Source organism: Mus caroli, unplaced genomic scaffold (assembly GCF_978045245.1).
Source record: "Mus caroli unplaced genomic scaffold, Mus_caroli_1 scaffold_4, whole genome shotgun sequence".
NCBI classification, from domain to species: Eukaryota; Metazoa; Chordata; class Mammalia; order Rodentia; family Muridae; genus Mus; species Mus caroli.
The window spans coordinates 141,695,285-141,717,065 of NW_028227259.1; the positions used below are offsets into that span (position 1 = coordinate 141,695,285).

At 49.4% G+C, this 21,781-nt stretch overlaps 2 protein-coding genes across 3 annotated transcripts; both read right to left on the reverse strand.

Moving 5' to 3' along the window:
- Window positions 1-1,386: 1,386 nt before the first annotated feature.
- Epo (erythropoietin) lies at window positions 1,387-4,032 on the reverse strand. Of its 2 annotated transcripts, none has more exons than XM_021163900.2 (5): window positions 4,020-4,032; window positions 3,324-3,466; window positions 2,790-2,876; window positions 2,292-2,471; window positions 1,387-1,539 (listed from the first exon to the last, which is right to left on the reverse strand). In XM_021163900.2, the coding sequence occupies exons 1-5, from the start codon at window positions 4,030-4,032 to the stop codon at window positions 1,387-1,389; spliced, it is 576 nt and encodes a 191-aa protein (XP_021019559.1). The 2 variants fall into 2 exon arrangements, with proteins under 2 accessions (XP_021019559.1, XP_021019558.1); XM_021163899.2 differs by having other exon boundaries at window positions 1,387-1,542.
- A 14,166-nt stretch (window positions 4,033-18,198) lies between these two features.
- Pop7 (POP7 ribonuclease P/MRP subunit) lies at window positions 18,199-19,232 on the reverse strand. The gene is made up of 2 exons (XM_021163522.3): window positions 19,021-19,232; window positions 18,199-18,820 (listed from the first exon to the last, which is right to left on the reverse strand). The coding sequence occupies exon 2, from the start codon at window positions 18,808-18,810 to the stop codon at window positions 18,388-18,390; it is 423 nt and encodes a 140-aa protein (XP_021019181.1). The 5' UTR covers window positions 18,811-18,820; window positions 19,021-19,232; the 3' UTR covers window positions 18,199-18,387.
- Window positions 19,233-21,781: the final 2,549 nt, after the last annotated feature.

Genomic DNA, 21,781 nt, shown 5'->3' on the forward strand with positions numbered 1-21,781 from the left:
ACTATGGGAAAGGAATCCAAGGAACGACTTGGAGTCACCCTTGTCCCCTACTGCCATACTTAGCACTTCTCAGTCTATTGACTCTTTCTAGTGGCAAGGAGAAATTCCTAGAGTGATACCCATCGGGACACAAAAGACAGATGGACTCACAAGGGGTTTATGTCCTGAGGTAAGTGACTACGGACATACCTGATCCATTAACCAGGGTTGCCCATTGCCACCAACCCCTAAAGGGGAACCCCTCCGTACTGGCTCCTGTTTCCTCAACGGTGGCCCCAGCTCATTCAGCACTTGTCCTAGCGGGTTGGCAGCTGCCCACTGAGAGACAGCCTTGAATGGAGCCTGCTTATTGACTGGCGTGGGCAGGCATTGTGGCCTCAAGCCCAGAGGGGTCAAGAGGTCAGCCAGGCCATGCGAGGCAGCACGTAGGGCCCAACCCCCTCCACCTCTGGTTTCCCAGATCTGATGCCTTGTTACCAGATGGGGTGAGGTAGAACTAGGAGAGTTGTGTGGTGTGTACAGTCATGAAGAGAGACAAGCCAGGAGTCTGGTTGGTGATTTCAGTTGTTGCCAGTGGTATTTTTTAAAGACACAAAACTTCAAACCCTTTCCCTCCCATGAACGCTGAGAGTCAGCGGCCATTCTGTCTATGGCTCCACGACTCTCTGTTGTCCAGTGCAGGGCTCGTGCTGTCTGGGGAAACCCCCATGAGATCTAAAGAATTCATGTCTTGCCCCTAAATTCTCCAGGTCCTGTATTCTTCATAGATCCCACAAAGATTGGACCCCAAAGCTTGTCCTGTGAGGGGTGGGGAGAGGGGATTGGTTACAGTTCTGGCAGGGCACTAGTTGAGTTTAGACATCTCTGTCCCTGAGGTCTAAGTCGGTCTCTGGGAGCCATGGACATAGTTCAGTTAATAGAGTGCTTGCCTAGCATGCAGGAAGCCCCAGCTTCCATCTCTAACACCCCATAAACGGGGACAGGGTGCCTGTAATCTCAGCACTTGAGAACCAGAAGCAGAAAGATCAGGAATTCAATGCTGTCCTTTAACTACACAGCGAGTTCCAGGCCAGCCTGGGCTATGTGAGACCTTCCTGTTTCAAAAAAAAAAAAAAAAAAAAAAAACAAACTAAACAAATCCGAGCTGATTCTGAGGCTCTTCTGCTCTGGGGCCTCGGGCTTGTCCAGCGACATCTTTAGATTTCAGAATGGAGCTCTGGGAAGTTCTTCTGTCCCCCAAGATATCACTGCTGGTGCTGGAGTGTCCATGGGACAGACTGGTAAGAAGGTGACGACCCGTTTGATGAGGGTTGGGAGTGGTGGAGGGTTGGCATGACACGGTGACGGGGAGCAAGTTGGTGGGTCCACCACGGTGGCAGCAGCATGTCACCTGTCCCCTCTCCTGCAGACCTCTCCCGTGTACAGCTTCAGTTTCCCCCGGAGGAAGTTGGTGTAGACCCGGAAGAGCTTGCAGAAAGTATCCACTGTGAGTGTTCGGAGTGGAGCAGGTGGGGTGGTATCTGGAGGCGACATCAATTCCTTCTGTCAAGAGAGAATAGGATGTCACTGGAGTGTGGAGGACTACAGATAAGATGTAACCTGGTCCAGAATGGGAGGGGTGTGTGCAGAGGTGCGTCTTCTTCAGGCAGTCTCCACATTATTACTTTTTTTTTTTTGGATATGTGGATGTGAATGTATGCAGGTGCCCGGGGCATCCAGAATACACCCTTAGATTCCCTAGAGAGGGATGTAAAGGCAGCTATGAGGCACCCGATATGTGTGCTGGGTATTGAACCCTGCAAGAGCAGCAAGCGCTCCTAATCCCTGAGCCATGTCTCCAGCCCTGCGTCTAATGTTTCGAGACAGCATCTCTCTTAGAGCTCCTGGAGCTCACTGATCCAGACTGGCTGACCAGTGAGTCCCAGGAGTCCTTGCGAGTCTGCCTCCCCAGCTCTGGGATCATGTGTACCTTCCACCTCATCTCATTTTCTTTTTTTTTTTTAAATGGAAGTGCTGGAGATCGAACTTGGCTCCTCACACTTGTGCAGCCAGCATGCCATCCCCTGATTCATCTCCCCAGCCTGAGCTGTCCGTATCCTTTGTTTTAAATTTGTTATTACATTAATTCACTTAGAGGACTTTCACCTTGTGGGTCCCAGGGCATCAGGCTTAGCAGCACGTTCATTTCCCCACCGAGCTATCTCCCTGGCTCAGACCTCAGTGTTCTTTAACAGTTCTTGGTGCATCCTGTAGAAGGGCAAGTAGCAGGGTCCACAGGCAGTCACACTCACCTGAGCTCCCAGCACTCGAAGCAGTGAAGTGAGGCTACGTAGACCACTGATGGCTTTGTCTATATGAAGCTGAAGGGTCTCTGATGACTGGGAGGAATTGGCTAGCAGGGCCTGGGCCTGCAGGATGGCTTCTGAGAGCAGGGACAGGCCTTGCCAAACTTCTATGGCCTGTTCTTCCACCTAGGGGAGGCAAAGACTTAGAAACAGCCAACCAGAGTCATTCCCTATCCTCCCTGGCTATTATACAGGACTGAAAGAAGGAACAGAAAAGCAAGCAGTAAGGTTTACTGAATGAATGAATGAATGAATGAATGAATGAATGAATGAATTATGAACCATTGTCTCTGATGCTTTCTCCCACACTATAAAGATGTGAAAATGAGACCCACTAACCTCTAGGAACCAGGGGTGGAGAGGGTGGGGGCATGGATGGGCGGTCAGACAGACAGACAGACAGATGGGGACAACAGGACAGGGACCAGACACAATGCAACTCACCTCCATTCTTTTCCAAGCATAGAAGTTGACTTTGGTATCTGGGACTGTAATATTTTCACTCAGTCTGGGACCTTCTGCACAACCCATCTAAAAGACACAGCCCCAGGTCAAAATGTCCACAAAAGGCCATCAGACACCCTGTCTTTGAATTTTACCAGCATGCTTTGGGAACCACCAGCTTTGTCATTCTTTATTTTAGACATAGTTTCATGTAACCCAGGTTGGTCTCACACTTGATCACCTTGAATTTCTGATCCTTCTACCACCACCTCCCAAGCACTGGGATTGTAGGTTTATGCCACCCAAAATGTTTTGTGCAGTACTTGGAATCGAACCTAGGGCGTCTTGCACACTATGCATGCTCTTTACCAACTGGGCCACATCCCCTGCCCAGTTTTATCATTCTTGTCGGGGGATGAAAGAGGTTTAAGGTTAAACATCTTATCTTGTCCCTAAAGGTGGTTCCAGGAAGGAACCCACATTCCCAGATCCCTGAGAACCAGTTTCTTTCTTTTGTGGGGCCAGGGAGCTTACCGTGACATTTTCTGCCTCCTTGGCCTCTAAGATGTACCTCTCCAGAACTCGACTGTCGCAGATGAGGCGTGGGGGAGCACAGAGGACTGGGAGGCCCAGAGGAATCAGTAGCAAGGAAAGTAAAAGCAGCCGGGTGGGACGTTCTGGAAGACAGGCTGAGTGTGAGGCCGAGAGGGGAGGGGGCCGTGGCACTGCAGGGGCCGGTTGGCTCAGCGAGACCCCTCTGCCCTTATAGTCTCTGCTGACCCCGACCTTGCAATTGCTTAGGCTCTGCCTGAGTGGCCTTCATTCAATCCCTCCGCGCTGCACACCCCACCCCCCAAGCGACCGGCATCCACTTCTCGGCCAAACTTCACTGTGGGTGCGCGCCAGAGGCTGGCAGATCCTGGGAAGCAGGGACTCCTGGACGCAGGTAATTCTTTTAGCAGCCTTCCACTCACAGAGCAGCGCCTCATCTCCCCCAAATCCTAAATTTTGTCCCTGTTCTGGATCCCCCCCGCCTTTTTTGTCATTCACAGGGGGCTCCCCAAACCCCTTAGTGCACGTGGAGGCTGCCCCACCCCCCCTCTTCCTTGATTCTTGGAGAGTCGCAGGTCCTTGAACACGGTCGGTTTCCTGGCCAATAGCTTTAAATGTAAATCCTTACTCAAACAGGAGCCCTGGAGGTCACAGGTCCCTAGCCTGTGAGTAACTCACCGGGCACCCCCATCTCCGCGCCTAGCTGCCGGAGCTCCTTAGCGACCCGGGGCTGGGCCAGTGTCCACGCTGCAAGTCTTCATCCTTGGAAGTTCTGTAGGGCCAGATCACCCCACTAGCCTGGAAGAAAGTGGTCACTGTCCAGGGGGCGCGGGCAGAGTGAGGACGCGGTGGCCCTGGCCAAGGGTCCGTTCGGGAACACAGTGAGACACAGCCACCGGCCAGGGTTGGTCCGGGGACACTGTGGCTCCGGCCGGGGGTCGGGGATGTTATCAGCATGTGTGCGTGCGCGGGTGGGGGTGGGGGTGAAGCTGTGTGTGCGTGAGGGGTCGCCAGAGGTGGGGGCCACCTGGGGTCAGAGCAAGGGGCAGGACGCCTGGGTCTGGTGCTTGCTGGGGTGGAGCAGGCTGTTCCAGGCACACATGCTGTCAGGGGGGTCTTGGTGGGGGAGGTTCTGATTTCCAGGAGGGTAGACCAGGGGGGTGCGCATCTGAGAGATTTGCGGGAAGGTAAGCCTAAGGCTGAGATAAGGACAATTGACCTATGAAAAGTTGGGCGCTGGAACACCTGGGTGCGGGTGTGTGTGTGTGTGTGTGTGTGTGTGTGTGTGTGTGTGTGTGAGCGTCCTTGTCTTCGGCAGGGATTTAGATCAGAAACAACTAAGGCTGGAGTCTAGAAGGGGCTCGGATGCTTTTTCTTCTTACAGTCTTACGACTTGTTCTAAGGGTCAGGGTTGTCCCTGTTGAGTAACGAATGGGGCCTCCTCCCCTCCCTCTCCTCATTTTCTAGAATCCCTAAAAACCCAGAAAGGTAACTTTCAGAGCAGGCCTGTGATGCATTACTGAGGACGGGTGGGCAGGTTGATAGTGGATTCTTGCTTTTGTTTATGCAGTGCTGAGACTGGAACCCTGTACAAATACTCTGTAACTGAGCTCCCACTGAGCTGGGGGATTCTAGGCAGGGGTTCTACTTCTGAGCCACGCCCCCAGCCCCTCCCTGGGGGATCCTAGGCAGGTGCTCTACAGATGAGCCGGGTCTCCAGATCCAATGTGTATTCTGTGCAAGACCCTTTGCAGGATAAAAAGAGATACATTTTAATCTCCTTCGAGATCGTATACAGCAAGACAAGTTCCGAACATGGTAGGCAGTGTATCAGAACGGAGTGTGCAGATCTGAGGTGTAAGAGCTGAGGGTGAGGGAGCTCATATTCAACCAGGGAAGTTAAGGCAGATGGGATGGCCAGAATCACTATGAGCTCAGACTTGAGGATTGAGCAGTTTGGATGGAACGTAATTCTAATAGGTATGGGAGGAGACTCAGGTATATGGGGAGAAATGGGGAGTGTGAAATGAGATGAAGCCAGAGTGCTCTTTAGGAAGAACCAGGCTGTAAAATAGCCTAGAATGCTGTTCTGAATAACTCAGATTAAAAAGAAAGAGAAAGTGGGGGAATTCACTCAATTCTTTCAGGAAATCTTCAAATGCTGGTGTGGTGGTGTGCGCCAGTCCGTCATCCCAGTGCTGGTGTGGTGGTGTGCTCCAGTCCGTCATCCCAGTGCTGGTGTGGTGGTGTGCGCGAGTCATCCCAGCACTTAGGAGGCTAGGGGAAGCTACATAGTAAAACTCTATCTCAAAAGATAAAAGAAGGGCTGAAGAGATGGCTCCGTGGTTAAGAGCACCTGTTATTCTTGTTGAGGGCCCAGGTTCTATTCCCAGCACTCACATGGTGGTTCACAACCATCCATAACTCCAGTTCCAAGGAATCCGATGCCCTCTTCTGACTTCTTTGAGCATCGGGCATATGCATAGTACACAGACACATATGTAGGCCAAACACATCAAATAAAACATGAACCTAATAAAAATGTAAAGCTAAAAGAAATGCCTATGGACTCTGTTCCACCTACTAGGAAGGGACCCGAGGACAGAGTCATCAGTGGTGCAGTCAAGAGTGCCTGCCCTGGTGACATGCTAGTGGGGAGACAGACAATGGGCAGATGGCATTTAGATGGCACTTAGAGCTAAGTAGAGGTGGCTGGAGTTAAAAGCGCTTGCTCTTTGTTCAGAGGACCCAAGTTCAGTTGCTAGCAGCCACTAACAACTCTCTGTAACTGCAGATCAAGGATCAAGCGCCCTCTTCTGGACTCCGAAGATACTGTGTACATGTGCTGCATAGACTCAGGGGTAAAAATCCACACGTATAATCAAAATAAATAATCTTTAATGTATAATATTATGTGTATTTCATATATATTACATATACTATAGACAATACATATACACATATAAATATATATAAGAATAAGGGGAAGGAGCTGAGGAGATGATTTAGTCAGTAAATGTTTGCTTCATATGTACAAGGACCTGACTTAGGTTCCCCAGCACCCACATTAGAAGCTGGGCATAAACCGAGAGGTGGTGGCACACACCTTTAATTCAGCACTCGGCAGGCAGGGGCAGGCGGATCTCCATGAGTTCGAATCCAGCCTGGTCTACAGAGCAAGTTACAAGATTGCCAGGGCTACACAGAGAGCCTGTCTCAAAAAAAGAAACCAAAATCAAAATAACAACAAAAACCATGCTGGCATGTGGTTGATAGTAACCCCAGTGTTTGGGAGGCAGAGACAGGAGGATTCCTGGAGCTCACTGGACAGCTAATTTAACCAAATCAGTAACTTCCAGGTTCACTAAGATCCTGCCTCAAAAACCGAGCAGAAGGCCAGTGAGACCATGACTCGCTGTTACCCAGTGAGTACTTGTGGCCTGAGACCCACGTCGTGAAAGAAGAGACTCAACCGCTGAAGCTGATCGAACACCTCCACATGTGTGCCATGTAAAACTTGTACACACAGATGCACATGTAATTAATAATTAATTAATGTAACAAGAGTGAAATGGAGAAGCAATTGAGTAAGACATATGAAAGTCGGACTCTTGGCCACCAGTCATGCACTGCATGCATGTACACACACACACATACACATATACACACATACACACATGCATGTACACACACACATACACATATACACACATGCATGTACACACACATACACATATACACACATACACATACACACACATAAATACACACATACACATATGCACACATACACACATAAACACACACATACACACAGCCAACACACAGAAAGAGACACACACATACACATATACACACATACCCACACACACATATCCACACACATACATACACATACATACACACACATACATACACACACACACAGAAAGAGACACACATAGACACACATTCACACACACCAACACAGATGCACACACACACACACACACCCCAGCTAAGGTGCAAAGGCTCAGAAGATGCACCAGAAGTTGCCGTTGTCTATTATTCAGTCAACAGGCAGTCAGGGTTGCCAGTGCATCGATTCTGACATGCTGGAGGAAGAAGGGAGCCATCGGATTTAGCTGGAAGAACATGATCAAAACAAGCTGTAGAGCCGGACACCTTTAATCCCAGCACTTGGGAGGCAGAGGCAGGCAGATTTCTGAGTTCGAGGCCAGCCTGGTCTACAGAGGGAGTTCCAGGACAGCCAGGGCTACACGGAGAAACCCTGTCTGGAAAAGCCAAAACCAAACAAACAACCCCCCCCCAAAACAACAACAACAACAACAACAACAACAAAACCAAGCTGTAGAAGCATGAAGAGGAGGAGCAGAGGCCAAGCTAGCTAGTGAGCTAGCCGAAAGTCAGGTGAACCTGAGCCTGATTCTTCTGACTCTGGACTGTTGTCACCTCGGGCTTCTTCAGGGTTTCCCCTGAACCTGCTGTCCAGGCTTAGCACCCAGCTCTGCTCCCCAACTGTGGCCCAGCTGTGAGGCATGCAAACGAACACACGTCCACACACGTCCGCATGGGAGCTCAGACCCGACCACCGCACCCCTCCCAACAGCCTGCTCTTTCCAGGGCCCCTGACTTCTGCGTCACAGCTCTGACCTATCCACCGGAGAGAGGGCCGGGGACAGATCAGGGCAGGGACAACATGGCCTGACATGGCCTGAGTCTTAGAAGGAGGAGCCTTTTGGGACTGTAGGACATGTTCCTTCTCTGTCACAACTTTTCAGAGAACCCTAAGAGAGGGGCCAGACCCACCAGTTTTTATATGCTGGAGCCAACAGGATTGGGTGCCCGGTCCCCAAGGGCCTCGGAGAGAGCGCTACCATTGTATTTGTGGGGAACAAGACGTCGGCAAATCAATCCATGGCACAGCCAGTTCTAATGCCACATAATCCCCCTAGGTGCTGAGGGGCTCTGGGGACGCAACATCATCTCAAACACACTGGTGTACACCATCTGATGGCAGGTGACACTGAGGGGACGGGAAGGAAACAGAACCGGAAGCTGCTCATAGGACGTGATGGCACCCACACGCAATCCTAGCTCCTGAATGGAAGGGGCGGAAGGTTCGCGGCAAGTTCAAGGCAGCCTGGGTTACAGCGCATGCTCCAGGCCAGCCAGGGCTGCGTCCCAAGATCTGTCTCAAAACAAAAACTAGACAGCTGGGGTAGAGCTGTGCACACCTGTCATCCAGGCACTTGGTGGGGGGTGGGGGAGGGGCGCAGAGAGGAAAGAAGGATCGGAGTTCAGGGCTCTCTTCTGATACATAGTGAATTGGAAGCCAGCCTGAGCTACATGAGACCCTCTCTCAAAAAGAGAAAGAAATAAAAGACGGCAACAAAACAAAAACAAACAAAAAACAAACCAACAAACCTCTATCTAGGTGTCCCCCCCCCCTCGGAGCTCTGTCACTGTTCACCCATCACCATATAGAACCCCAAAGCCGCTCTAGTCCTTCCTAACCCTGCTTCTCCATTTGTTTTCCCATGAATATTCTCACCTATGTCATGACCCCGAGGAATCTTTTACTTTTTTTTTTTTTTTTTGGTTGTTGTTGTTCTTTGGGTGATAAGGTCTCATCCATCCCAGGCTGGGCTTGAACTCCTTATGTAGCCAGGGACAACCTTGAACTTGTGGCTACCCTTGCCTTCACCTCCTAAGTACTAGCATTCGAGTCATGCACCACCATGCTTTGGATGGAGCCTGGGGTTCAGTCTAGGCAAGCGCTCTGCCAACTGACTCACACCCCAAGATGCCTTGAGCAGGACTTTGCAGGGATTCCCCACTCCCCAGAAGTAAGACCTGCTGGACCAGCCATGGTCTTTCCTTTTTATTAATTTATTTATTCAGTATGTGTATGTGTGTGCATGTGCGTGTGTGTGCGTGCGTGCATGTGTGTGTGTGTGTGTGTGTATGTGTGCATGGGCATGCTCATGTGTGTCACAGCATGGGTGTGGAGGTCAGAGGTCAACATACAAGAGTTGGACGCAGGAACTGAACACAGGTCATCGGGCTTGACAGCAAGCACCCTTATGAGCTGAGTCATCTTGCCAGCCCCATACTATGGCCTCCCATCACTGGGGCTTGTTTAGACAGTTTGTGGGGTCTTCTTTTTAGCTGCTGCTTCCATCTGGCTTGCCCTCCGCACTCTGTCTCCCTCTTTTCTTCAGATCTCAAACCCAAGGGGCCTTTCCTCCATAAAGCCTTTCCCAACACCCCAGCAGGAAGCCATTGCTTATGTTCATGTGTTAGCGCTTGCTATACCAGGGCCACTGTGTGCGACAAAGTTAAGAGTCTGTCCGAGTTGACCACTGCTCAGCTTTGGGAGTTGCTTATTCATAAAATGTCCCCGCTGGGAGTAGAACCCTCTGCCTCCCTGTGTGTGCCCTGGTACACAGAGATGAGAGTAGAGGATAGTATCTGGGTGGTCTCATGCCTCTCTGTGCCTGTCCTGCACCCAGCACGGGTCTTATGAACGGTCACTACTCAGTTGGGGGTTGTGTTCTCTGTGCCATGCCGGGCTCCCCTCTAGGTGGGAGACCTGGAGAAGGAGAGTAGACTACACCTATCCACCCTTGCTCACTGTACTTTTGGGCTGGAGAAGTTGCCATTAATTTCAGAGCAGGTGACTGGTGTGAACTGGGATCTAAAGATATTGCAGAGATGAAACCCAGAGAGGAGCTGGAAGCAGACTGTACTCTACGGGTCCCAAAAGGGAAACAAATTTACAATCCCCATGAGCTGTTACAAACCTCAGGCAGCACGGAGCCCCAGCTGCCTGGAGCTGGGCTGAGGGGGGCAGGGGTGGGGGGAAAGGCTCTGAGCTTTTCAAGTTTCCAAGCACTGGCTTTTCAGCTTGGGAGGCCAGCCAACAGCCTAGGAGACCTTCTGTGCTGGAAAGTGAGTTGGCTGGGCGGGGAGAGGGCTGGAAGAGTGTTTTGAGGGGAGACTTTTGGCCTTTGGGGACCTGGAAGGAAATGAGAATGCTGGAGAAGGGAATTCTGTCGGTTGACAGCCTGGGGTGGTGGCGCACATCTGTAATTTCAGCTGTTCGGGAGGCTAAAGAGAATCGTGAGTTCCAAGCCAACCTGGACTTCATAGCAGGACCTATCTCAAAAAGAAAAAAAAAAAGGTTAGCCATTTGGTAGTGGCTCATGCTTTTAGTTCCTCTGCTCAGGAGGCAGAGGTAGGTGGATCTCTGAGAGTTCAAGGCCAGCCTGGTCTACAAAGCGAGTTCCAAGATAGCCAGGGCTATACAGAGAAACCCCTTGTCTTGGGAGAGAGAGAGAGAGAGAGAGAGAGAGAGAGAGAGAGAGAGAGAGAGAGAAGCTAGGGAGATGACTCGGTTGGTGAAGCATGGCTGCTCAAGTATGAGGCCCTGACTTTTTTATTTTATTTTATTTTATTTTATTTTATTTTATTTTATTTATTTGGTTTTTCGAGACAGGGTTTCTCTGTATAGCCCTGGCTGTCCTGGAACTCACTCTGTAGACCAGGCTGGCCTCGAACTCAGAAATCCACCTGCCTCTGCCTCCTGAATGCTGGGATTAAAGGCGTGTGCCACCATGCCCTGTGAGGCCCTGATTTTAAGCCCTAACGTACTGTAGCTGGGTATAGGAGCTTCTCTTTGCAGTCCCAGCATTATTAGGAAGCGAGAGGCAGGCAGATTGATGGAGTTCACTGGCCAGCTAGCCTAACCCAGGTCCCAGGTCCCAGGTCCCAGGTCTCAGTGACAGACTCTTTCAAAACACACAGAGTGGACAGTTCCTGAGGAATGACACCTGACCTCTGTCCTCCATGCATATGTGCACATACCCCCTCCCCCACACACAAAAAGAAAGAAAAGAGCCATGCATATAATGGTGTGTGCCTATAATCCTGGCACTCAGGATGTGGAGGCAGGAGGATCAAGAGTTCTGGGTCATCCTCAGCCTATCTTTGGGATAAATAAATTCTTCTTTTCCCCCCATTCCTATTAGATGTCACAGAATCAAGTATAACTCTTTCGGCAGAAAAGTTACCTAATACACTTACCTACAACAAGCAGAGGTTCACTAAATGCCATAGGTGCTAAACAGGTATCTAGTGGCAAGATGGCTCAGTGGGTAGAGATGCTTGCTGCCAAGGCTGACAACTTGAGTTCAATCCCCAATCCCCAGTACCCACATGGTGGTGGGAGAGAACAGACTCCCTCAAACTGTTCTTTGACTCTTACATGCATACTACAGCATGTGTACACGTGCGCGCGCACGCGCACACACACACACACACACACACACACACACAAGTGTGCAATTATAGATACATTGTAAAAATAAATTGGTTGAAAAATACATGTTTATCCTGACACATCGTCTTTCCAAATTTTTGAGACAGGGTCTCTAAGATGCTCAAGCTATCCCATAACTTACTGTGTAGCCCAGGCTAGTCTTGAACTTGTAACAAACAGTCCTCCTACCTTGGCCTCCTGGATTTCCAGCATGAGTCACAGTGCCTAGCTTGGGACTATGTCTTTATAGGAGGAAATCGTTCCCTGGTCACTGTGGGCTCTGTAACTGTTCAATGAAAGGAGACAGCATGCTGTGCTGAGGCAGACTTTCTACTCCTGGCCCATGCTGACCATTTAAGTTTTAGTGGAAGTCAAAGGGAACAGAGATGGTGCTGGCTTCCCTGAGGGCAACTGTGAATGCTGTCAATCCCTGGGCTTCCTGGCCTCATACTCCATACAGACCACCATACATGAAGAAACCTTCCTTGTAGCTATGTCTGTCATGGTCCCCGACTCCACACCTCCCCAGCCAAGTTTTCAAACAGGAAATCCCCAGGGGCTGGTCTGCCTTCAGTAGCATCACTGAAGGCTACGCCTGTGGACAGTGACCCAGGGAAGCCCTAACTGCAAGCCGTGTGGAAACGCGGACTAGAAACAACAAACGGAGGCCGTGTGAGACAGAGAGCTGCCAAGACAAACCGAGCGGGTGTACGAGGGATGCAAGAGGGCTGCCTGCCACCAGCTCTGCTGGGCTCCAGCCAGGAGAGCAGAGTCAAGAACACATACGTGCAGGGAGACACAACTGCAGCTGAGCTTCATACAGGCCCAGCTCCTAGGAGGTTTCAAGGCAAGGAAGCCCTGAGGAGGTCGATGGAGGGCTGGCCAGCTAAGCACGGTGGCACATGCCTATAGTCCTAGCACTTAACGAAATGAAGGCAGGAGATAGTATGTTTGAGACCAGTCAGTCTGGATAATGAAACCCGGTCTCCAGAGGTCAACAAAAGACATAGGGACACAACCCAGCAGTTAAGAATGTGTACTGCTGGGCTGGTGAGATGGCTCAGTGGGTAAGAGCACCGGACTGCTCTTCCGAAGGTCCGGAGTTCAAATCCCAGCAACCACATGGTGGCTCACAACCATCTGCAATGGGATCTGATGCCCTCTTCTGGGGTGTTTGAAGAAAGTGACAGTGTATGCCTATTAAACAAATACGTAAATAAATCTGAAAAAAAAACCCACAAAAACAAAACCAACGTTGATGGAGAGGGCTGTCACAATATAAATGTCATCAGCCTTGTTTCCTTAGTCTCCACAGTCACTCTGTGTCCCTCTTGGCCCACAATGTGCCTGTTCATATATCCCTCTCTTGATACCTCTGCCCATCAAAGAGGAGGTCCTCTTTCCTTTCTTCTGCCCATCAAACTCCTCTTCATACTTCAGTACCCAAGTCAAAGGTTAAAGCATGTTGGTCCCCACAAAGAATTTAATCTTTCTGTTCCCTCAGGTACACATCATGGCAGCCTACATCTCTTACATATCTCATCTGTTCATAAGAAATGCAGTCTGGAGCTGGGCATGGTGGCACACGCCTTTAATCCCAGCACTTGGGAGGCAGAGGCAAGCAGATTTCTGAGTTCGAGGCCAGCCTGGTCTACAGAGTGAGTTCCAGGACAGCCAGGGCTACACAGAAAAACCCTGTCTCAAAAAACCATTAAAAAAGAAAAGAAAAGAAAAGAAAAAAGAAATTCAGTATGTGTACACTCTCCCAGCTACATAGTGAGCTATGTCGTGCCGAAGCCATGGGAAGGGATTTTGGCCAACTAGGAACTAGTTTTCAGTGCCACGCCACGATATTGGAGTAAAATTCCCTTCCTGACTCTTACTTGTGACCTCAAACATTTGTAAAAGATAAAATCCATAGCCTGAACTACATCATGAGTTTCAGGCCACCCTGAATTACATATCTCCAAGGGGGGGGATGGATGTGGAGACCCCACCCCGCCCCAAGAATCACAAACACAGGATACTCAAGTCCCTGATATAGAACTGTGCAGGTGCAAGCTTGTATTTGCAGTCCCAGTACCCACATCACTAAGGCAAGAGGGTCTTGATATGAAGCCAGCCTGATCTACCAGCAAGACCCTGCCTCAATTAAAACTATAAGTAATTAACTAACTAATTAATTTAATTCAGATATGGTAGTTTACACCTAATATATACCTCTAGAACTTGGGAGGCAGACGTGTGAGGATAGCTCACAAGTCTGGGCTTAGCCTGAGCTAACATAGTAAATTCTAGGCCAGCCAGGGCTACATTACAGGACCTTAAACCAACCAAGCAACCAAACAGGCTGGGAAGATGACACAGTAGATGGACCCTTGCTGTGTGAGCATGAGGACTGGAGTCTGGTGCTTCAGAGCCCACATATAAATGTCAGGCAGGTATAGTTGCCCGCTGGTAATCCCAGCGTTCAGGAGGCAGAGACAGGCAGCTGGCTATCTTTACTAGCTGGAATTAGCAAGCTCTGAGTGAAGAACAAAACCTCAATAAATACAATGGAGAGCAACTAACGAAGCTGTCCAGTGTCAACCTTGGGCCTCCACACTGATGTGTGCCTGCATATATTCAAATGTGTGTACATGCTGCCCATATTCACACAACCCCCCATAAATCCGTATGTGCATAAGCAAATGAGCCCATACAGGGGCTTCCTGGAACCCGTGGCGACTCTCTCATCTCTAGACGTCTAAAAATACAGAATATTGTGTAGCTAATCCATGCGCTGTGTTGCCTAGGGAATAATGCTAAGAAAACAACACTTGTATAGGTTTGCTTGAACAGGGTCTCACTATGTAGTCACGGCTGGGCTAGAACATTCTATGAAGAGCAGGCTGGTCTCCAACTCACAGAGATCTACCTGCTTCTGCCTCCTGAGTGGAGGGAGGAAGAGTCCGAATTGCCATAGCTGGAAGATAGATTTATTCTTGAAGATTGGATTTGTTTTAAATTATGTGTGTGTTTGTTTGTGTCCAGGTGTATGTGAGTGGGTGCAAATTCTATGGAGGTGTGAGAGGACCTCAGACTCTTGGGAACTGGAGTCACAGACAGTTGTGAGCCACTCGACTTGAGTCATCTGCAAAAACAGTACTCGCTGCTAATCACTGGGCCATCTCTCCAGCACATCTCCACTTCTTTGCTGTTGTTGTTGTTTGCATACAAAGAGATTGGCTTCATTGTGACATTTTCCTTATAGTTTATCAATAGATACTGAGACAGGCTCTCATTTATCCCAGCCTGGCCTTAAACTCGCCATGAAACCCAGGATATGCTTTAGGGCCTGATCGCCTGCTCCCACATTCCAAGGGTTAATATTACGGGCTTATAATATAATATAATGTTCGATTCATGAGATGCTAGGAATAGAACCCAGGGCTTTGCGTGTGGTAGACCAGAACTCCAGCACTGTGCCCCCTCCCCAGCCCTCTATGGTGATGGTTTTATACATACATAGCACTATGCTATCTTCCCATCTACCCTCCCCCAATGCCCTCCCTAATGCGCTCTCTCTTCTTGCTGACTCCCTCTTCCTCACCAAATAGCTTCATGTGCATAGTCTTTCATTTATTATATATGTGTATATGCATACATATAGATATCCTCTCCTTTCATTCCCCTGTAACCTTCCTCACAGTCATGCAAAAGGCTGCATATGGCGGCCTGCCACCCACAGGAGGGCTGAGGGAGAAGAGACAGGGGGATCCCTGAAGTTTGATGGCCGGCTCAACAGAAAGACAAACGATTGGTTCAGTGAGAGACCCTGTCTCAAAAATATGATAAGGAGTGATTGAGGAGGACACAGGACATCAACCTCTGTGTACAAACATATGTACACACACACAATAATAAATAAACATATCTGCACTCTATATACAAGGGAAAGCACATGCTTTTTTTTTTTTCCTGAGTCTGCCTTTTTCCACTTTCTGATCTCTTGCTCCCTCCATATTCCTGCAAATGTTATAACTTCATTTTTCTTTAAAGTCGAAGAAAATCCCATTATGTATATGAGTCATAGTCTCCTCCTTCATAAGGTTCGCTATCGCATGTTTAAATCTCAGTGTGTGTGTGTGTTTAGGTGTGGACTCATATCCTCTGCTCAAAGAGGACCAGTTGTAGGAGTTGGTTCTGTACCTCTCAGTGTGAGTCCTGGCCATCAGGATAAGCTTGGAGGCGAGAGCCTTTGCTGTCTCACCTGCCCTAGACCACATTTTCTTTATCCACTCACTTGCGGCTAGACACCTATGCTGGTGTTGTGTCTTGGCTACTGTGTGTAGTGCAGTGGTAGACATGGATGGGTGGGAATCCTTGGTGCATACTGATTACAGCCTTGTGGGTATTTGGCCAGGTCACAAGGTAGTTCCACCTTTAGCTTTTGGAGAACTCTCCATACTGATTCACATAGTGGCTGTGCCAGTTCACTCTCCCACCAACCATGTTTCAGGAGTCCTCTTTCCCTCTACATCCTAACCAGCATTTAAGTTTGTTTGCTTGACAGCCATCCTGACTAGGATGTAATGCATTTTTAATTAGCATTTCCTGATAGCTAAGCGTGTTGATTTTTTTCCAAATATTTATTGACCAAACTATTTATTCCTTTGAGCCTTTTCTCCTTCTTTCTTTCCTCTTTTCTTCCTTCCATCCTTCCTTCCTTTCTTTTTAAATTATTTATAGGCCAGATAGTGGTGATGTATATCTCCTGAGGCAGACAGATCTCTATGGGTTCGAGGCCAGCCTGGTCTTACATGGTGAGTTTCAAGACAGCCAAGACTACACAGAGAAACCCTGTGTTGGAAAAAAAAAATATTTGTATGTGATTTTTGTTTGCAAGTATATCTGTGCATTGTGGGCATGCCCATGCCCAGGGAGGTCAGAGGAGGGTGTTGAATCCCCTGTCACTGGAGGAGCCATGAGAGTTCTGGGAATTGAACCAGTCGTCTGGAAAAGCAGCTGGTGTTTTTGACCACTGAACCCATCTCTCCAGTCCCTCCTTTATGTACCTTCTATTCAGTTTATTAGTCCTTTAAGGATTTATCTCCTGGTGATCTGGGGCGATCTTTGTAATTCTAGGCATTAATCTCCTGTCAGATGTGTGGGTGGCAAAGATTTTTCTCCAAGACTGTAAGCATCTCTTCACTCTGCAGGTTTGCTTTTGAAACAAGAGTAGCCCAGGCTGGTCTCAAACTCTCCTGCTTCAGCTTAAGTGTCAAGATAATATCTGCATGTGATCACACCCAGGTCAGTTGGCTTTTCAGAAACAAACCTGTGAGCCACTGTGTAGCTCCTAAAGTCAATCAACACGTCTCAGGAGAAAGCTTTCAGACCTTGGTTTTCTCCCATCATGTGGGCTCTGGGGATTAAACTCAGGCGGTCAGGCTTGCCTTTACCCCTTGAGCCACCTTGGTAGCCCCTCCAATTTCTTTTCGGTATTTAGTTTGGGCCCTGAGCCAATGGATGGAATGGTGCCATCCACATAAAGAGCAGGTTCTCCCTACCTCAGCTAAACACATGCCCAGAGGAGTGGCTACTGGGTGATTTTACATCTAAGCAAGCTGGCAAGAAAGATTTAAACAGCTGAACTAGGTTGATCTCAGACTCTAGACTACAGATGCTCAGAAACACATGAGCTCTTCAGGCACAGGAATCAAGTGTAGCAGTCAAAACTGTCAGTTCAAGACCTAGGGGCTTAGGTGTAGAAGGGCTACTTAGAATCCACCACTGAAGAGCTGGGGGTGTGGCTCAGCAACAGTAGACTTACTATGGGTAGAAAGGCCCTAGGTTTGACCACCAGCAAACAAACCGTCAGTTTTGCTTGTGCATTTGTGAGTACCAGTACGTGTGCTACAGTTTACGTGTAAGACACCTTCCACTTCGAGCCAGGGTTTCTTGCTGCTGATGTTTATGCCGTAGCAGCTAGCCCACAAGCTAGAGAGGATTCGCCCATCTCTGATACACTGTAGAAGCATGGGAATTAGATTCAAGTGCTGCAATGCCCAGCAGAAAGTGAGTTCTGCTGATTCAAATATTCATGATTATTTGACAAGTGCCTTGCCTATTGAGCCATCTCCCCATCCCTCCCCCGTCATAATTCTTGTGGTTACTAGGGATTGAACCTCAGGCCTAATCCTATGCTAGGCAACTAGGTAACGCTCACTAGTCACAATTCCTTCCCTGAGTTATATCCACAAAGAACTTCTTTCACCTTTAAACCTTCTCTTTTCCCAAGCCTGGGAACCATGAGAGCCTGATACATCCCAGCTGTAGCTAGCTCAGTCGATGAGTCTACTCTCTCATCTTCCTGAGAGCACACTTTAACAATTAAGCTTCCGTGTTACACTCAACCAATTAGATTCCCGTCATACTGTGGTCCAATGTGAGTTGCCTTCCTGTGGCCTGTATACTTGCACTTTCCTACCATTTTCCTATTCAAGTACACACAGAATTACACTAGGAAAAAGAGGCCATTCGAAGCCCGGCACCAACACAACTTAATAATTTATTATACAGGACAAGGAAGATTCACTTCTCGGGCTCTCCATTCTCAGTCCTCTAGGCTGAAGTAACACGGTAACAAGAGGCTCAGGACAGAACTCAGAACAAGAGCCACTATGAAGCACTAAGAAACCTCGGCCACATGGATGCGTGTGCAAGTCAGCCTCCCTTCAGTTACTTGGGCGTGACCCTGAAGACTCGGATGTGGATGGCTGAGTTGTTCCTGACCCTCGTCAGGGGCTCCCGAGAGTCAGTCTCTGGCTCCAACTCGTCCACCAGCTCCACGGTGGAGGTATTGGCGGCCACCTGTAGGGACCCAAAGCTGCCCGCCTGCAGCTGCAGGGCGATGTTGATGGCCCGGTTGATGGCCAGGCCCAAGCCATGAATGTAGATTTCAGTGCATGCGTTCTGCCCCCTAGTGCCTCCGTCCAGGAGCTTTTGGCAGCGAGCTAGCTGGGCCTTAAAGTCAGTCTTCATGTTGACATAAATGTCGTTGGGCCTCCGGGGCAAGCGGTGGGGAAGTCGCTTCCGAAGGGTGTACTCCACGGGGTCCAGCTCAGCCTCGATGGCACAGCGGGGTTCCCTGTTTTCTGCCATGCTCTGAGTCCTGGCATGGAGAAGGAACGAGATTCAGGGAGGTCAGGAGAATCCTTTCTTGCCCGGCTTTCTAAGGATGCAACCAGAAGGGGGCGCCCTCAACGCCCTCTTCCTTCCCAGTGTCTCAAGACCTTCCACTTCCGCTTTCTCCACTCCCAGTTTTTAATTCATTCATCACGTGGTTCCCATTCCCGGCGTGTCCACGCCTACCTTCTTCCTTCCACAGTGCCCTTCACTCGCGTGAGCCTTGCCGACCGATCCAAGTGGACGCCGCTGCCCTCGATACGCAGAAGAAGAACGGAGAAGGGATCGGAAGAGGAACGCCGGGCAGGCTCGCCAGCAAGGGCTACGCACTGCGCACGCGCGTCCCCGCTCCAAGCCGGAACCGATAAGCTTATGGCCTTCTAGGCTTCCGTTCTCTCCGCCTCCTTTCCCCGTGCGCGTGCGCAAGGAGATTTAAGGCTCGCGAGACTCACGGGTTCGCAGGGTTCTAGTGAGCGCTTCGAAGGGCGGGACTAGCTAGCGGAGGCGGGGCTAATTGACAGAGGCGGGCCCAAGAGGGGCGTGGCGTGGATCGCCCAGTTCTCCCCTCCCCGGGCAGGGCGGGACTCGAGGATGGAGGCGGGAAGCAGGGCTGGGAAAGGGGGTTCGGGCAGCGACCCCGGGTCAGCATTGGAGCTGGGATCGCAGGGGCCGGAAGCCTGTAGTCCACGTCCATCTCACTTATGAGCAGTGGAGTTGACAGCTGACCTCCCGCCCGACGTCCTGACAGCCCCGGAAGCCGAGAAATCGAAGGGATCGTGTCCACCATGGGCTCCTCCCTCTGCGAGGGACCCACATGAGATGCCAAGTGTTGGCAGCTTCCCGCCACACCTCTTAACTGTCTTCTCTCGCCGCACTCGAGCTGCTTCCCGCGACCGGCAAGCCATGACCAGCCGCTCCCTGGCGGAAGGGACAGGAACTGCAGTGCTTGGGTTCCTAGCCCCTGAAAGTTAGGGGGGATCTGGATCTCTGCCCGCATTGGTAAAGCCCTGAAGAAAGGCGTGAAGCCTGCTTTGGGGCTTCGTCCTAGATACATCTCCAGGCCACTTACCTAGGCTGAATCTGAAGGCTGGAAAGGGAAGTGTGCACTCTGCTATATAGCCAACCTTTAACTTCTGATCCCCCTGCCTCCACTTTGTGAGTGCCAGGGTTATAACCGCAGGCACTCACTCAACTGAGCTACATCCCTAACTTCTGGGATTTAGGTTAAAATGGAAAGTTTGACATGCTAGACCTCAATTTACTCCGAGTTGATCTATATAGTTAATGAACATTTAGAGGAGTCTCAGGAAGAGTTGCACATATAAACCAAAAAAAAAATTTTTTTTTTTTTGGTGGGGAGGATAGGGTTTAACTATGTAGCTCAGGCTAGCCTAGAACTCATGCTCCTGCCTTGGCCTCCCCAGTGCTAATGTTTTAGGTGTGCACGACTGCACCATTTTAATAAACTTATCCTAAAACTTATGGCAAATAAATAGACTGAATAAAATGATTTTGTAACGTTGTTGGACTCAATTGTCTTAGCAATTAAGAGCACTTGCTGCTCTTCAAGACGACTCTTTTGAAGAGGACTCGAGTTTGTTCCCGGTACCCATGTTGAAGGTTAAGTCCAGCTTCAGGAGACCTGACATCCTCCTCTGGCCTGTGTGTGTGCCCACACACACACAGGCACATATATAAAAATTTAAAAATATATATTTACTTTTAAAGCTATGGCTATTGTGTGTATGCAGTGCAGGGACCATACACGTTGTGAAGTCGATTCCTCAACCTTTATGTTGGTTCTGAGGAGCAAAGGCTCACACAGCAAGGACTTCACAGCTCACACACTGATCCATCTTGCCAGCCCCTTAAGACTTACCATGCAAATACCGTCATTAAGAAAAGTGTGCTGTTAGCCGGGCATGGTGGCGCACGCCTTTAATCCCAGCATTCAGGAGGCAGAGGCAGGCGGATTTCTGAGTTCGAGGCCAGCCTGGTCTACAAAGTGAGTTCCAGGACAGCCAGGGCTACACAGAGAAACCCTGTCTCGAAAAACCAAAAAAAGCCGGGCGTGGTGGTGCACGCCTTTAATCCCAGCACTCGGGAGGCAGAGGCAGGCGGATTTCTGAGTTCGAGGCCAGCCTGGTCTACAAAGTGAGTTCCAGGACAGCCAGGGCTACACAGAGAAACCCTGTCTCGAAAAACCAAAAAAAAAAAAAAAAAAAAAAAGTGTGCTGTTGGCAGGTGTATATATACAAAAATCAATAAAATATAGAACTCGGAAACACTCAAGTACACCAAGCCATTGGAGAAAGGGCCTCACAGCCAGGCTGGCATCAAACTCAATGAGCGTGCCCTTGAAGGTTGGCTCAACTGCCTCCCGCTGCCAAGTGTGGGAATTACAGGTGTGGGCCAGCATAGCTGATTCATGCCGTGTACTTGCTACCATTTGAGTTATAGCTCTGGCCAACTCATTGTCTTGACAGAAGTGCAAACATAGCACAATGCAAAAAGACTGTGTATCGAGTGCTTCTGAAACAGACCCAAGGGGGGAAAAGGGCCTTAAGACCATGGTGTGGCCAGTGGCTCTGAATAGGAAACTGTTAACTATAAAACAAATGGAGAAAATGCAAGGGAATTCTTCAAGAGGCTCGTCAGGCATCGAGTCCAGAGACAGGGTCGAGGTGGGGTGGGAAAGAAAGATAAACTGTTGTTCATCAAAATTTCAAGGGTGGAGGGTCTAAGGTAAAGCTACCCACTGTGAAGCCTAAGAATCTGAGGTGGGGGCCCTAGGACCCACCATAATAGAAGAAAAAAGTCTACTCCCACAAGGTTTCCTATGAGTGTATGTCCATGCTCATGCACTCACCAAACACACTCAAAATAAATAAATTTAAAAATAAAATTTAGAAGCCTTTCAAGCTGGGCACGAGGACTCACCCTGTAA

Bases quoted from the DNA above. Each gene is read 5' to 3' on its own strand.
- Epo (XM_021163899.2), bottom strand. The intron at 2,472-2,789 runs GTGAGTTGCATT...TGCCTCCCCTAG, and splicing joins ATGCTTGGAAAAGAATGGAG to GTGGAAGAACAGGCCATAGA. The intron at 1,543-2,291 runs GTGAGTGTGACT...CTCTCTTGACAG, and splicing joins TTCGAGTGCTGGGAGCTCAG to AAGGAATTGATGTCGCCTCC.
- Pop7 (XM_021163522.3), bottom strand. From the start codon at position 18,810: ATGGCAGAAAACAGGGAACCCCGCTGTGCCATCGAGGCTGAGCTGGAC.